Below are 14,271 nucleotides of genomic sequence, written 5' to 3'. Positions count from 1 at the left end.
AAAATAGCTGTCAATTAAACAGCTAATGGTTTCAGCTCTATGTGCTTTTTTACATGTTTTTACACATGTTTACATAAAAGATATACTATATCACCCCTGTTCACATACTTTTAGTCTGGTGCTGTTTTTCACAAAGATACTTTAGACAATATGTCCAACTTTATGACAATGTTTTCTAATTTAACATGAAAGTGCCCCCATGCTCAAAGCCAACAACCTTTGAGCTGAACTTGAACGTCAGCTGTGAGTCAGAGTGTCTGCTCACGTCCACTGGGATGGATGGTAGAGACCAGAAAGATTTCCATGTTTACAACGTGTGAGCATCCACGTCACAGGGCAAGGGTTGAGGGTTGAATACTTTGTTGACAACATAACAACATATCCAGTGAATGTAGGTTTAACCTCCTTGAAAGACAGACTTTGGCTGGCGTGAGGTGTCCCCCATTTGCTTGACTTTCCAGCACTTCCATATTATGAGTCGGATATATCGGAGCTTTCGGAAAAATCTGTTTCTTAGTCGTAATTACAACTTGGACAAGCCGTAATCTCATAATTCCAATAATTCCAATACGACATAAACGCTGCATTATTGCTAAATACCTCACTGATGCTTTTGTGCCAGAATGGGAGTAAATCCCTGCAGGCAGGTTTCAAAATCTGGTGGAGAGCCAGAGGACTGGAGGCTGTTGAAGCAGCAGATTAATGCTTGTGGTTTTGGAATGAAATGTTCAACAATCTCATGTGGGGGTTTGTTCTTCTGTTGTTGTTTTTGTTTGGGTGAACGCTTACTTTGCCAGTGTTGTTTATTTTAGTCAGATGGAAATGCTGATTCATAGGACTACAACAAAAAGACTGTTATGAGTGCGCAGCTTTCCCCTTATTACTGTAAGGTTTAGGATTAGGCCTATATTGTGAGTATTAACGTGTGGGAATTCATTTTGTCAATGACGTTCCTCATTAGTACAGACGTAGAATCGTGTGTGTGTGTGTGTGTGTGTGTGTGTGTGTGTGGTGTTAAAACATGGTTTTAGGGCAGGTAGATTCAGTTAGAGGAGAAAAGATGATAATCGTCTGTGATAACCTGGCTCTGAGCCTCAGGCAATGATTCAGACACACATACACACAAATACAAACACACACACACACACACACACACACACACACACACACACACACAGAGTTCATCTACCCACCTGCTATCTGTTTCTTCTTTCCTGTCCTCCCTCTTTAACTCTGCCCGCTCCCCCACATCACATCACCTTTTCCATCAATACTCACATCTCTCTCACATCGACACACACACTCACACACACACACACTCGTCCATTTCCTTTTGTCTCCCTCTTTCATGTTCTTCTTTCAACGGTCAATTTCCTCCTCGTCATCCTTGTCTCATTTTATGTTCTGTCTCAGTGATTACTTCTCTGTGAGGATGAAGATGAAGTTTTTTGTGTGTGTGTGTGTGTGTGTGTGTGTGTGTGTGTGTGTGTGTGTGTGTGTGTGGTCTGTGCTCTCAGGCGGTCCAGGCTCAGGGAAGGCTCTGCAGTGTGAGCGGATGGAGGAGAGGTTCGGCCTGCGTCGTGTCACCCTGGGTGACCTGCTGTGTAACGAGCTGCAGTCTCACAGCGACAGGGGACGCCACCTGCGGGATGTCCTGGAGAGAGGAGAGCCTCTGCCTGAGGTCAGTGTGGTGCACCGGTCACACCGCCAAAGATTATGTGCCACAATCATGATGTATAGAGAGCTAAAGTGAAACTAGAACTCATTTATTTACTCATTTATCTTTACAATAGACAATAGATCCCAGGGAGAAATTTCGCTCAAGACAAATGACTGTAATCCTCAATGAAAGATTGTTTTCAATTACAAAAAGTAGTAGAAGAGCAGCAGGTTGTGTCAGGACTTTGGCTCTTTGTTATGGGAACTGGATACCGATTTACAAGATGGTGCTCTGATCACTCAGCACATTTGCCAAAAAACAATTTAGTGTCTCTTTCTCTGAATCTGCTGACTCATCTGATACACACAGGCAATGCCCCAACAAAAAGGTTTTCTAGGCTCTGAAAACATTTTAGAAATGTTAAATCTTTACAGTTGTCTACAGGAAAGTGTTTTCCAAGTGAGTTAGTGGAAAAAAAACTCAGTAAAAATGAACAAATACAGGAACTAAATGGCAAGAAGAACAGAGAAAAGGCTTCGATCAGCAGCTGCTATTCTGGCTGCAACTTGTTTCAAGCTTGGCGTTCTTCCCAAGGCAGCATCGAGAGGTTTATTCAGACGTGTCTCTAGAAATATATCACACTGAGAAACGATGTACAAGACAATAGAGCTGCAATGATTAGTCAATTAAATTGATTAGTGGATCATTGATTAGTGAAGGCATCACTGTAGGCTCTAAGAAATAGTAAATGCCTTTTTTTTTTTATTTCACAGACCAAATGACTAATCAGTTAATTGAGAAAATAATCACAACATTAATGCATAATGAAAATAATTGTTAGTTACAGCCTTACAAAACAATAATGGGATGCTTGATTTATGGAAAAAGAGTATTCGACATGTTGCCTTCGAGCTCAGTGACATATTAAATAAAAGAACAATATACAGTACATACATATACATATAATATGTATACATATATATATAATATATGTAGGGGGTGGAACATGCAAAAAACATGTAGTATGGAGGAATCACTAAGCCAAAAATATGTCAAGATAAGGTGATTAGACACAATATACATATATTACCTGAGGGGTTTAGATTAAACAAGAACCGATCCAAGTCTTTTCTGTGTTCTTTATGCCATTTAGTGCCTGTATTCATGCACAAATTGAGCATGTTAAATTCTCACATTTTTTTTTGCATCTGACGGCTCCCGTCCTTCTTCCTGAGAAATCTTTACAGTAAAATCTAAATAGAGAATTAAATACAAGCAGAAAATCTGAGGACGCAGATGTCACAGAACCGCCCACACTGTTTGATTGACAGGTGATCTCTGGACAGAGCAATGAGCTCTGGGCAGAAAACTGAATGATAATAATTTTTAAAAACAATCTTATAGCCTAGTGTTTCTTAAAGACATGCAGCTGATGATGAAATTCAGTTAGAAATTGCTGAAAGACGCAGAAAGATAAAGCACACAACAGCTCTCAGGCTCAGAAAATACTGATAGACCATCTATAACATGTTTTCCTGCCTGGGGCCGAGTGAAATAAATAAAAGAGGGAGCTGAAATATTTAACAGTCAAGTGTTCTCAAAATGGCTTTCTCGGAGATTGCACATTACGCATACCAGACAGAGCTGGCATGGCCGTCTGAGTCTGGAAACCGCCACAGTAATTCACTGACAGACTGGGTAAACCAGATAAATTATCTACAACTCCAAACACTCCCAGAGGAAAACACATTTTCTGAGAAGTCGTAAACATGTTCATCAGGAACGAGGGGGAGAGTCGACTCCAGCCACACAAGCCAGGAGCCGAATTAAACTTCAATCCAGACACCTGGTTGAGTTTTCAGATTATGGATGATTTCAGCTCATTAAAATTCCAAGTGGTTATGTTAACAAGCTCACAATATTATGAAAACCGCCACTACTGTCATGATGGCCGTAGCCTGTTCAAACCGCTAATGTGCTTCCATAAGTTTAACTTTTATATTAAGCTTGAAGGCAACATGTCCAAGACTCTTTTTCTATAAAGTTTAATGAGCCGCTTCAATTGTCCACAGAGGACTGAGGGAGTCATACATTTTTAAAATCCTAAGCAGCACAAGCACTCTAAATAATACAATTATTTTTTTAATGCAATGGGACTCAGCACCAAGCATTTACTCGTTATCATAATCATACATTTCAGCCATGCAGATAAGGTGGCTCTAGGGACGGCAATTTTTAGTCTTTTGTCTGTCAGTTCAACACTTCAGTCCAGAGTAAAATATCTCGACAATTACTGAATGGATTGCCATGAAATTCTGTAGAGACGTTCATTGTACCCAGAGGATGAATCCTACGACGAGTCTCATTAGTCAGAGTAACTGAAAACACCTCTGTGAATGTGACAACACTAGCACTGCCTTGTTCACTCATTTACTATTCCTTACATAATGCACAGTCAATAGTTTCCTCTTTAGCGAGCAGTAAATTGAGATTTTGGACACTTATAAAACATCATTTAGCTCTCATCACTGAGAGATGTTGAGCTGCACAACTGTAATTTTTGCATCTGTAAAATATCAAGCTTTTTAAGCAGAAATTCCAAATAATTCCTGGTTACAGGTTCCCAAATTTGAGGATTTGAAGCTTTTCTTTCTGATACATGATAGCAGACTCAATATCATTGTGTTTTGGACTGTTGATCGCACAAAACAAAGACATTTGAAGACGTCACCATGGGCTCTAAAAGTTAGAACAGGCATCTTTTACTATTTTCAGACACTTTATAGACCAAACAATTAAACCATCAATAGTGAAAATCATCGTTAGCTGCAGCCCTAATAAATCAAACTGCACTCCTTCAAAATTCTGAAACTCAGAAAATGACTGACAGTAAATATAGTGCACTATGCAATATAGTAAATAGGGTCATACAAATGTTAGCATGTTAAAATGCTACGGTAAGACGTCGTGCCCTAAAAGGTGCAACAAAACTAACAGGAGAGTGTGGAAGACGTCCATCAACCACAGTCTGTACAGCCCCATACAGTCCAAACAAGAGACTTATGATGGGTAATGAGGGGCTTAAATATTAATACTGTTAAATTAAATCATTTGCTAAGATAGCTAAAACAAAGGTCACATCATATTTACCAGCGGTTCATCCTTATCTGTTCCATTTACTCCTGTAAAAGTACGAAGTAGCAGGTAAATATTTTACTTCTCACCTTCCCCTGAAATATTTATATCATCCCAAGGGGACTTAAATCACATTATGGCATGACATGTGGCAGGTGGAGGTGACAAATTGTTATTTTCTCGTCCCCATTTTCCCCGATTCACATTTCTCATTACAGCTGCAGAGATTATGAACCATGATCCATTTTGCTGCCGGTGATTATTAATCCTCGGCGTCATACCTGTGGTTGTTCGGGTGCTTTTTTAATTGAACTGCTCGGTTATAGAGTCTGTGACATTTCACATCAAAATACACCCTGCCTATCACTCACGCACGCATCCTGCTTCACATGTTCAGAGGCGTGTGTGTGTTTGTGTGTGTGTTTGTGTACATCGCTCTTATAAATGACCGTCAGTTTGAATGAGTCACAAATATTGATTGGACTCTACACGCAACAAATTTGAGAAGACATTTAGTCTGGCAGCGTGTTATTTACTCCGCCTGACAAACTGATGTCTGCTCACAATTTGTCAAACCTCACAGAAAATGATTTTTTTTTTTTTTAAACCTTTATCTGTCCACAGAGGATTTACTGATCGTGAACGTTTGTCATGTTCATAAAGTCACCACAGCCCGTTTGGTTACTTGGAAACACAACTGTCGACTAGTTGTGAAATGATTCAACTATTAATGGAGAATACATAATAGATTAATTGTTTAAAGAGTAAGACTGGCAATATTTTTTTTATCTACAACAAATCCTGAAAGACCAAAACCAACAATGACACATATTATCTGTGTATCCAAAACCTGATACATCTTATTCCTCTGTGCTGTAGAGCTTCATTGTTTTCCAAAAACTATTAAAAACAAATCATATTACATGGATGACATGTTCTTTCATTATATATCAATCCTCTGCTACTGTAAACACTCATCAGAGCACCAAATGTGTATTAATCCGCAGCTGAAAATAGTCCCTGACGACGAATAGAATAACTATTTACTTCTGTATGAGAAACGTTTGCCAAAAACTACAGTGTCCAGCTGTTTTTAGCAAATACTGAGCCCTTTTTAAAAAATATATATTTGTGACCAGTTTATATAGATGTGCATTTATTGTGTTGGTTTTGGCATTTTCATGGCAACAAGAAAAACATAGTATAATGCCAGGCTTATCCTAGGGGACATATTATGCTTTTTGTGAGTTTCTGTTATTTTTATACTGTTATGATATTGGATATCTATGTTAAACATGGTCAAAGTTCCAAAATTTGAGGTTAACGTATGTAAAAATGCTCCCTGAGAGTCAAAAACCAGGGCTTCAACTGCTCTATTTGTAATGTTATCTCTACTTCCTCCTTGTGACGACATCAATTGTTCATGAATGCAATGAAGTCTTTGTTACTGAGGTTGTTCCACAGGTTGGTCGCATTGTCCACTCGCATATTTCAGATCAGATTCAGCCTCGGACATGTACAGATGTATGTGAGAAGTTTCCATTTCGAGTAAAAAATAAGAAAAAGAAGTGAAATCCTACTACTATTGTTTGTTTAGTGGGCTCTGGGATCTGGAGGGGGTCCTTAAAGAGACAGAAGCTAAAGCAGAACTTAGGGGCTGCGTAATAGGCCAGAATAAGGAGTTTTTGAACTGTGAATCATGCAAAGATATTCCAGTGGAGCCCCAGAATACAAATGTAGACCTGGAAATGTGTAGGATGACTTTTAGATAGAACTTTTACATACTGTTACATTTAAGCCTTTACCAAACAAGTTCACACAATGATTAAGCCCATTTTTAATCTGGTGACGGGTTTGACATTCCCGCATTGGCCAGATGAATGCATACTACACAGGCTCTATGGGCAGAGCACGCCCACCAGAGACTTCCACCAGCCAAGCAGCTAACTTCCGGTTAGCTCTCTGCTAACTTGAATGGGGGTAAAATAATTTTAATTGTGCAGCTCTTCTAGACTTTCCAAACGTTATCAGACCAAAGTCATGTCATCTGACAGCAGTGATGGACTAGACGTAAGCACGTGTCAACAATGTTTTTGTAATTTCTCTCACTGCCAGAAGGGGGAGACAAAAGTCCTGCACTCCAGCATTAAGTGATTGATCAAGCAACAAAGCCAAATATTCATTGGCTCCAGCTTCTAAAATCTGCTGGATGAAGTTGTTAATCAACAACAGTGAGATTTCTAGCCTCAAAACTCTGTCTGATTGTAAGAAAACTGTCCATGTACAGTATAAAACACTCCTCTTGTGCCTACAACCAAACCTGCTGATGTCAACACATTTCTCCTACAAAGACTAAAAAAAAACTTCATTCTCAAGCCAAAAAACAAACCTGCCATGACAAGATTTGTGATATATTACTTCTTCACTAGATGCTTCTCTTGGATTTTTTTTACCCCTGTCTGTTGTGAAAATATGAAAACTGTCAGAGCCCGTCGATATTACACTTCTTTAGTCTGCAGCAGGAGTAGATAAAAGTCACAGATGATTTAATGCCTCTGTTAAGGAGACTTCAGCGCTGGTTGTTACTCATGTACGTTTCTCTGCCCACGTTTCCCCGAGCTGATCTGTGGACTGAGACAGACGAGTCACAGGCCTGCTTCTCCCACCACCAACTTCTATCAGTTGAAATCTTGGAAAGAAAAGAGCAGCATAAAACACTCACAACAGCAGCAGTTCAGTGGATGAGCAGCTGCGTTTCACTCTAACCTGCAGCAACAATTGGACTCAGTTAGGGCAGCCGCCTCCGAGAGAAAGAAAAGATGAGACGAGAGATGAAAACCATTGACTGAAATATGTGTTGTTGAGCAGTGGAGAGTTTGAAATATAAATCTTTAAGAATGTCTGCTGCCACCAGGAGCTGTTTGCAAGTCATTTATGTAACATTCAGCTGAACAGAAACTGACTGTAGTGAGTTTAGTTCCAGTGAAATAATAATTTAACTGTACAAGCATGCACAAACTCTTTTATAAGATATATTATTCTGTAAAAAATATCAGAGATAAGTGATATTTTAAAGAGTCAGGCATTACATGTTTCTGCTGTGAGATATAATTTCTGAAGGAAGACATCCTTTAATTAAGTATTCGCCAATTAAGTGGAGGTGAATCAAACTTTGTTGTGTTTTTAAATGGACCTAGTTTCTACCAAATAGATAGCACCGTATGAAAACTGTTCACAGCAAGGACTGTGGATTATCCAGAGTGACAGCAACACTGTTTCTGGGGTAAAAAAAAAAAAGATTTTTTAAGTGTATTTTTTAATAATTTGAGTCCCACAAAAAAAAAAAAAAAATCCATTCACTTCCATTGTATTTGGGTTGGAGGAGTGTCTGCACGGCCTTATTGTTTGGCTGTCTGTTGTTGTAATTGTTTCTGAGTATCCTGCTTCTGCTTTGTCCGTCAAAGCACTTTGTAAACTTTGTGAACGTACATGAAGTCCTAATTTCGGTACAGCAGATCAAATCTTTAATAAAGCCGTAATGTGGCGTTCAATCATAAGCGGGGCCAGACGGTCACACTGATAGAATAAGTAACTGATGATCATCCATCAGAGATGAGAGCAGCAAAGTGCAGCAACATAAACAGTAGAACAGGAGCTCAGCAGTCTGTATGTTATTATGATATGAATTGTACACTATAGAAAGCTGTTACATAAACTAATTGCTGTGAGTTGAATTGTTCCTCGAACGCTTTGTTGAATATACAGTTTATAGAGAAAATATGAATGTGATTGTCTATTCTGTACGTGACAAAAGCAAGTCAGTTTCCAATTAAGTCAGTATTACAGGAAAATAATAGCACAAAGAAGCCAATAAACACAATATTACCCTCAACTAGAGACCCAAGTCTACTGGGGCTGCAACTAATGATTATTTTCATTATCAATTAATCTGCAGCATTTTCTTGATTTAATCGATCAATCATTTGGTCCATAAATTGCCTGAAAACAATGAAAAATCACAGTTTGTCAATCACAGCCCAAGGTGATGTCATCAAATTGCCTGTTTCAAACATACTGAATTTATGATTATAATGAAACTAGACCAAGAATAACAACAAATCCTCACAAATGACAAGCTAGAACTGTTTGATATTTTCTACTTTAAAGATCTGACTTTATTTCTAATTAATATTCCTCACACACATTCTTGTAATCAGGTCTGCATTCAAACTAGCAACCCCGCAGTCTCGAGCCCTACATACAGCATATAAACACATATCTAACTGTCAACACATATACTTGGATATACTGTATAAAAGGCTATTTATATACAGTAAATGAGCCCATATGAATGCATATATGCATGACTGATTACTGCACAAGAAGGGCTGCAGGAGAAAAATGACCCAAGAGGCTCCTGATTAAACCGTCCAGTCTTTCAGTTCTCTGTTCATTATGTATGGACCCTGCTGCTTTGCATACTACAGACTACACATACATGTAACATGTAGCAGCTCTGTTATATTTTACTAGATCTATGCCAGAGAAACTACCATGACCCACATTTTTCAGTATCAAGATAGAAAGGATAGAAAAATACTAGTTTATAATAAATTTAAACTAGATAAGAGCCTTTAAGATTAGGTAATAATCCAGGACAGCCTTGAAGTATACAGGAATGTATAGGAATGTAACAAATATGAGCACATGTTTATTCATATATGTTTGTGTTTACATGGTGAGTAATGTTTGTATGTTGTGTGTGTGTGTGTGTGATCTCCAGGACACACTAATGGAGCTGCTGTGTGATGCGGTGGCGTCGTCGGTACGACAGGGGAAAGGTCTTGTGATCAGCGGTTTCCCCAGAGACCTGAGACAGGCGGAGGAATACGAGGCAAAGGTCAGAGCACCGGAGTGATAAGACAGAAACAGCAGGAACATGAATAAAAGAAGAAAAAAAAAAGTGATCAATCATTAGACACAAGATGTTAAATGAGTGTAAAATGCGGAGAGAAGACAGAAGGAGAAGAAACGGTTGACTCATTTGATGCGTTTGACAGGCAGCGCTGACATCAGCGTGAAAACGTTAATTAAATGTGACTCATAGTGTTGATGCAGGAGTTTAACCAGAACAACCAAAAAGTCTGGAAATAATGGTAGAAAACGGGGTCGCAAGACAAAAAGAAATGACGTGTTCAGAAAGACAATGATTTGCTAAGGCCAGTTAAACAAAATGGGCAGAAATGTCTATTTTTACTGGTGTAAAGTGACAGTTTACAGACACGCTGACACAGATAGAACAGTGACATTTACTGTTTATTGAAAGAACTTTATCGGAGCAGAGAAAACCTACAATCACATCTCTGAACAGGACAGATGTTTCACTGCTGTCAGCTGGACTTGTTGCTAACTTTCCTCTCTCTGTGTCGTGTGTCAGATGGGGGATCCAGGCACAGTTCTCCTGCTGAACTGCTCACCGGACACCATGTCCAGTCGTCTGCAATGCCGCGGGAGATCCAGCTCCAGCTTCCATCCCGCATCAGACAGAGACCAGTACCAGAGGGCTGAGAGCTTTCACAGCGACAGCCAGCCGGTGGTAGCTCACTATGAACGCAGGAGGCTTCTGCACACGGTAAGATTGTCTGTTAAAAAGAGATTGTGTGTGTGTGTGAGTGTGAGTGTGTGTGAATGTTTTTCCTGTGCAAATCGATGATGTGGAGCATCAGACTTAACTCTAAAGGTTAGGACTTCAATTCCCACCGAGGCTTACTGCTCTCAGAGGAACAATTCTCCACTCAAATGAGAATTAACTTATTATTTATACCCAATTAATCTCATTCAAAACTCAATTTAAGAGTTAAACTTAAAACACATTTCTACAAAGTCCTTTTTTACCTTGTGTGCAGATAAAAGATAAAAACATCTTATTTTGGGACTCAAACAGATGCATTCTGGGTCCAAAGTCACCCAATATTTACCTCAATAGCTCCCATAATTTTTGTACATCATTCTGTAAGAAGATAGAAACTTAAGTGTGCGTATGATGAGATTGCTAAATAAAATATAGCAAATAATGATGGACCCATAGTACAAATGTGACTTAAATCAGGTTTCATGAGCTGTTTAAAGGAATATAATGCATTACAATTAAGTTTTTAATAGTTTTGTGCATACAAAAATGCCTGCATGGGATTACACAAACTAAGAAATGCTGTAGTCAAAGAGTCTACAGCAATGCTACGGGCTCTGTGAGGCTGTACTATGGTCACACTAGCATGCTAACGGTGGTTACCATGTTATCTATCTTAGTTTAGAGCATTTGTTAATTAGAACTATACACAAAGTACAGCAGAGGCTGATGGGAAAAAGGTTTGCAGGTGGCATTTGGTACTAAAACAAAGTATTGGACAAACTAAAATTTTAATGCTAGATGAAAAGTCAGGAGATGAAAGTTATTACAATTCATCCTCTGGAGATCATGAATTTTTGCACCAGATCTCACTGAAATATTTTATTTTTTACTCAGTTTAATTGTACTTTACTGCTTGTTTGCAACCTTTGATTTAAGTGCCTTGATTTTTAATGTGATTTATAGGAAGTACCTTGAGCTGCATTTCATGTATGAAAGGAGCTTATACAAATGAAGCTATTATCATTATCCAGATGGTGAGATTTTTTTTTTTTAATTCAAAAATGTCAACGTCATGGCGACGCTAGAAGAAAACATGAACATCTGTACAAACTTTCATAGTCATTTATTCAATAGTTGTTCAGATAATTCAATCTGAGCCGCAAATGTTCTCATGGTGGCGCCAGAGGAAAAATCAAGACGTCTCCAAAGTCAGTAAGATTCATATTCTGGGGATCGTGGATGTGTGTATAAAATTTCATAGCAATCCATCCGATACATGTTGAGATATTTCAGTCTGGACCAAAGCAGCGGACCAACAAACCACTGACATCCCTGGAGTCATGGTTAAAAATGAACATATCAAGTTTGTGCATAATCAGCCCTCTTTTCCAAGCTTTTACACAAAAAACAGTTACTACAGTCAGTGGTAATCTCTATCTCAGAGACTAGATAGATGTTGCCGTTAACTACAGTAGAGAGGGACGGCTAAGCACACACTTCACTGACGTCCGATGACGTTTACACTGACACGAGGGTGAGTGGATAATCGCAGACTCTGTTCTTGGGGGCGAACTGTTCTTTTAAAATGAGCTGTTTTGAACGTTTAAATGCCACATCAGGTGTCGGAGTGTGTGTGCGTATGTGTGTGTGTGTGTGCTTAAATGTCACCACAGGTATTGAGGTCATCAGTCTGCTGTGAGCTCGCGGAGGTTGCGCCGCAGCAGACTGCTGTCCCCAAGACGTGCACGTCAAGACTCTGATGGCTTTCGAAAGGCCTCGTCTCAACCGGTTTGTCTCTCCGTCTGCAGATTGATGCCGAGAGGTCGCCGGAGGAAGTGTTCGCCCAGATCTGCCAGGCGACGGATTCCTGTTCAACCTTCTGATTACTACAACCTCCACACCGCAACCCCCCCCCCCCCCCCTCCCCACCAACATATTCTGCTGTCCTGGAGGTCCACCTGTAAAGACCCCCCCTCTCTCTCCCTCCCTCTCTCTGCCGTATCACTCCGAGGAGACTCGCCCTCATAACCTGCACCTGACATACAGTACGCTCATTGAACTCCAGTGGTATGCATGTCCCACCTGATGTTCCCAGCAATCAGTGAAACCTCTTTCTGCTTTTGACAATGACGAAGCGCCCGGTTGTCTGCTTCACCTACTTGCATTGTCTCTCTCTCTCTTTATCTCTCTCTCTCTCTCTTACATTGACCTCAATATATGCTGCCAACTGCCGGACCGAGGCAGATAACTGTACTGAGAAAATAGCATTCCCTGCTGTGACTGAGAGCATGTTTCTAGCTAAATGTGGGGGGAAATATCTCCATTTCCCCCGAGGAACCGAGAGAGAGTTCTCGCCTCGCTGGAAAGTGAAAATGTCAGTGTGTGTATGTGTGTGTGTTGAGTGCGTGTGAGTTCATGCTCTCCGGCACAGCATCGTGCTTTATATTGTAACAAGCATGCAAGAATTACAATCAAGCTTAACTGCCTTTTGAGCATTAACTAAAAAGCAGAAAAAGAGTATTTACGAATATTGCATTTGTATGTTTCCGAGCTCATCGTACAGGTTGTTTGAGTCTGGTATTTAACATTCAATAAAGCCAGTGCATTTGCTAAATGGAGTATTTTTCAGTGTGTGTTTTGGTGTTTTGTGTGTATGTGTGTGTGAGAGACAGAGAGAGAGGATGGGAAATGATCACAGCTGATCTGATAGCCCCATCTGCTGGTGAGAAGCTCTTAACAAAGAGGAACAATAATTATATGAAAGGTGACAGAAGGAGAAAAGGATCCGGACCCTCATGTAAAATGCACAAAGAGGTTATTCATGTGTCCTGTTGACGGATCCAACATCAGCAAAGTGACCTTTAACTGCAGCAGCTGGTGGCGCAGAGGAAACAGGAATGTTTGAAGTGACCGCTGATGGTCACAAGTTATACAAAAATGTAGAAAACATTGAACATTTTCACATCCTCCTGACTTCAGATTGCTTTTCACTCTATTAAAAAGAAAAAATCATCTTTAACAGCACAATTTGAAAAAAACAAATAAAAAAAAGTCTGTTTCTCTTGTTTCAAGAGGCAAAAAAGGTGATAAATATTCTGTCTTTCATTGTTTCTCTTCAAACCCAAAGTAGCCAGTCTGATGTTATTCTGTCAAAGTGTTTTCAGTGTCTTGTTACTTTTGATGTGTAATTAATGAGAACAATTACAACAAAGTTTTTGCACATCAGAAAGTCTTGACAGGTGATTAAAAACTCGCCTGTTAATATCTGACTTCTCACAGATTCTTGCAGTGTTATTAAGAGTTATTAAGTATAATTCTTGAAGCTGCCTGGTTAAAACCAGTTTTAAAACTGCAGTAAACCTACTTCAGATAGTGATCACATTATCAATCTTAATTTTAACATCTTCATTGGGGAAATATAATTTTACTGCAGAGTACATTAAGCTGCTGAAATGACTTTATTAGCAGAATTGTTAACAGTTTTGAAGCCGAAGATCCACATTTATGGATTCCAGTTTCTCAAATGTGAGAATTTCCTTTTTTTTTCTCAATTTTTGACTAAATTCAGTATTTTTGGATTTGTTGACTGTTGGTTAGACACAAACTGAAACGCCACTTTGGACTCTCAGACCTTTTTTTTTTTTAACTTAACTGACATTTTATATTATCAAGTGATGAATTGAAAACAAATTAATCATTAGTTACTTAGCTGGTTACGGAGGACCACAAGTGTCACAGAAATAAAATAATTAAAATATCAGATAATGAATTACTTTGTAATCTAGTCTATGTATTTATGGATTAATTAATTTGTAAATAAATTATTAATTCCTGTTTTTATTGT

At 39.1% G+C, this 14,271-nt stretch overlaps 1 protein-coding gene across 1 annotated transcript in view; it reads left to right on the top strand.

The window, feature by feature from the left end:
• The window catches only part of ak5 (adenylate kinase 5), a 99,759-nt gene extending 86,714 nt beyond the window's left edge, over positions 1 to 13,045 (top strand). The window contains exons 11-14 of the mRNA XM_044369380.1: positions 1,518 to 1,681; positions 9,579 to 9,695; positions 10,233 to 10,427; positions 12,236 to 13,045. Of these exons, the coding sequence (XP_044225315.1) occupies positions 1,518 to 1,681; positions 9,579 to 9,695; positions 10,233 to 10,427; positions 12,236 to 12,310 (551 nt within the window). The 3' untranslated portion in view covers positions 12,311 to 13,045. The remainder of the gene's footprint in view (positions 1 to 1,517; positions 1,682 to 9,578; positions 9,696 to 10,232; positions 10,428 to 12,235) is intronic.
• Positions 13,046 to 14,271: the final 1,226 nt, after the last annotated feature.

This window comes from Thunnus albacares, chromosome 12 (assembly GCF_914725855.1).
Source record: "Thunnus albacares chromosome 12, fThuAlb1.1, whole genome shotgun sequence".
Lineage (NCBI taxonomy): Eukaryota > Metazoa > Chordata > Actinopteri > Scombriformes > Scombridae > Thunnus > Thunnus albacares.
This window is presented reverse-complemented; position numbering and strand designations above follow the sequence as displayed.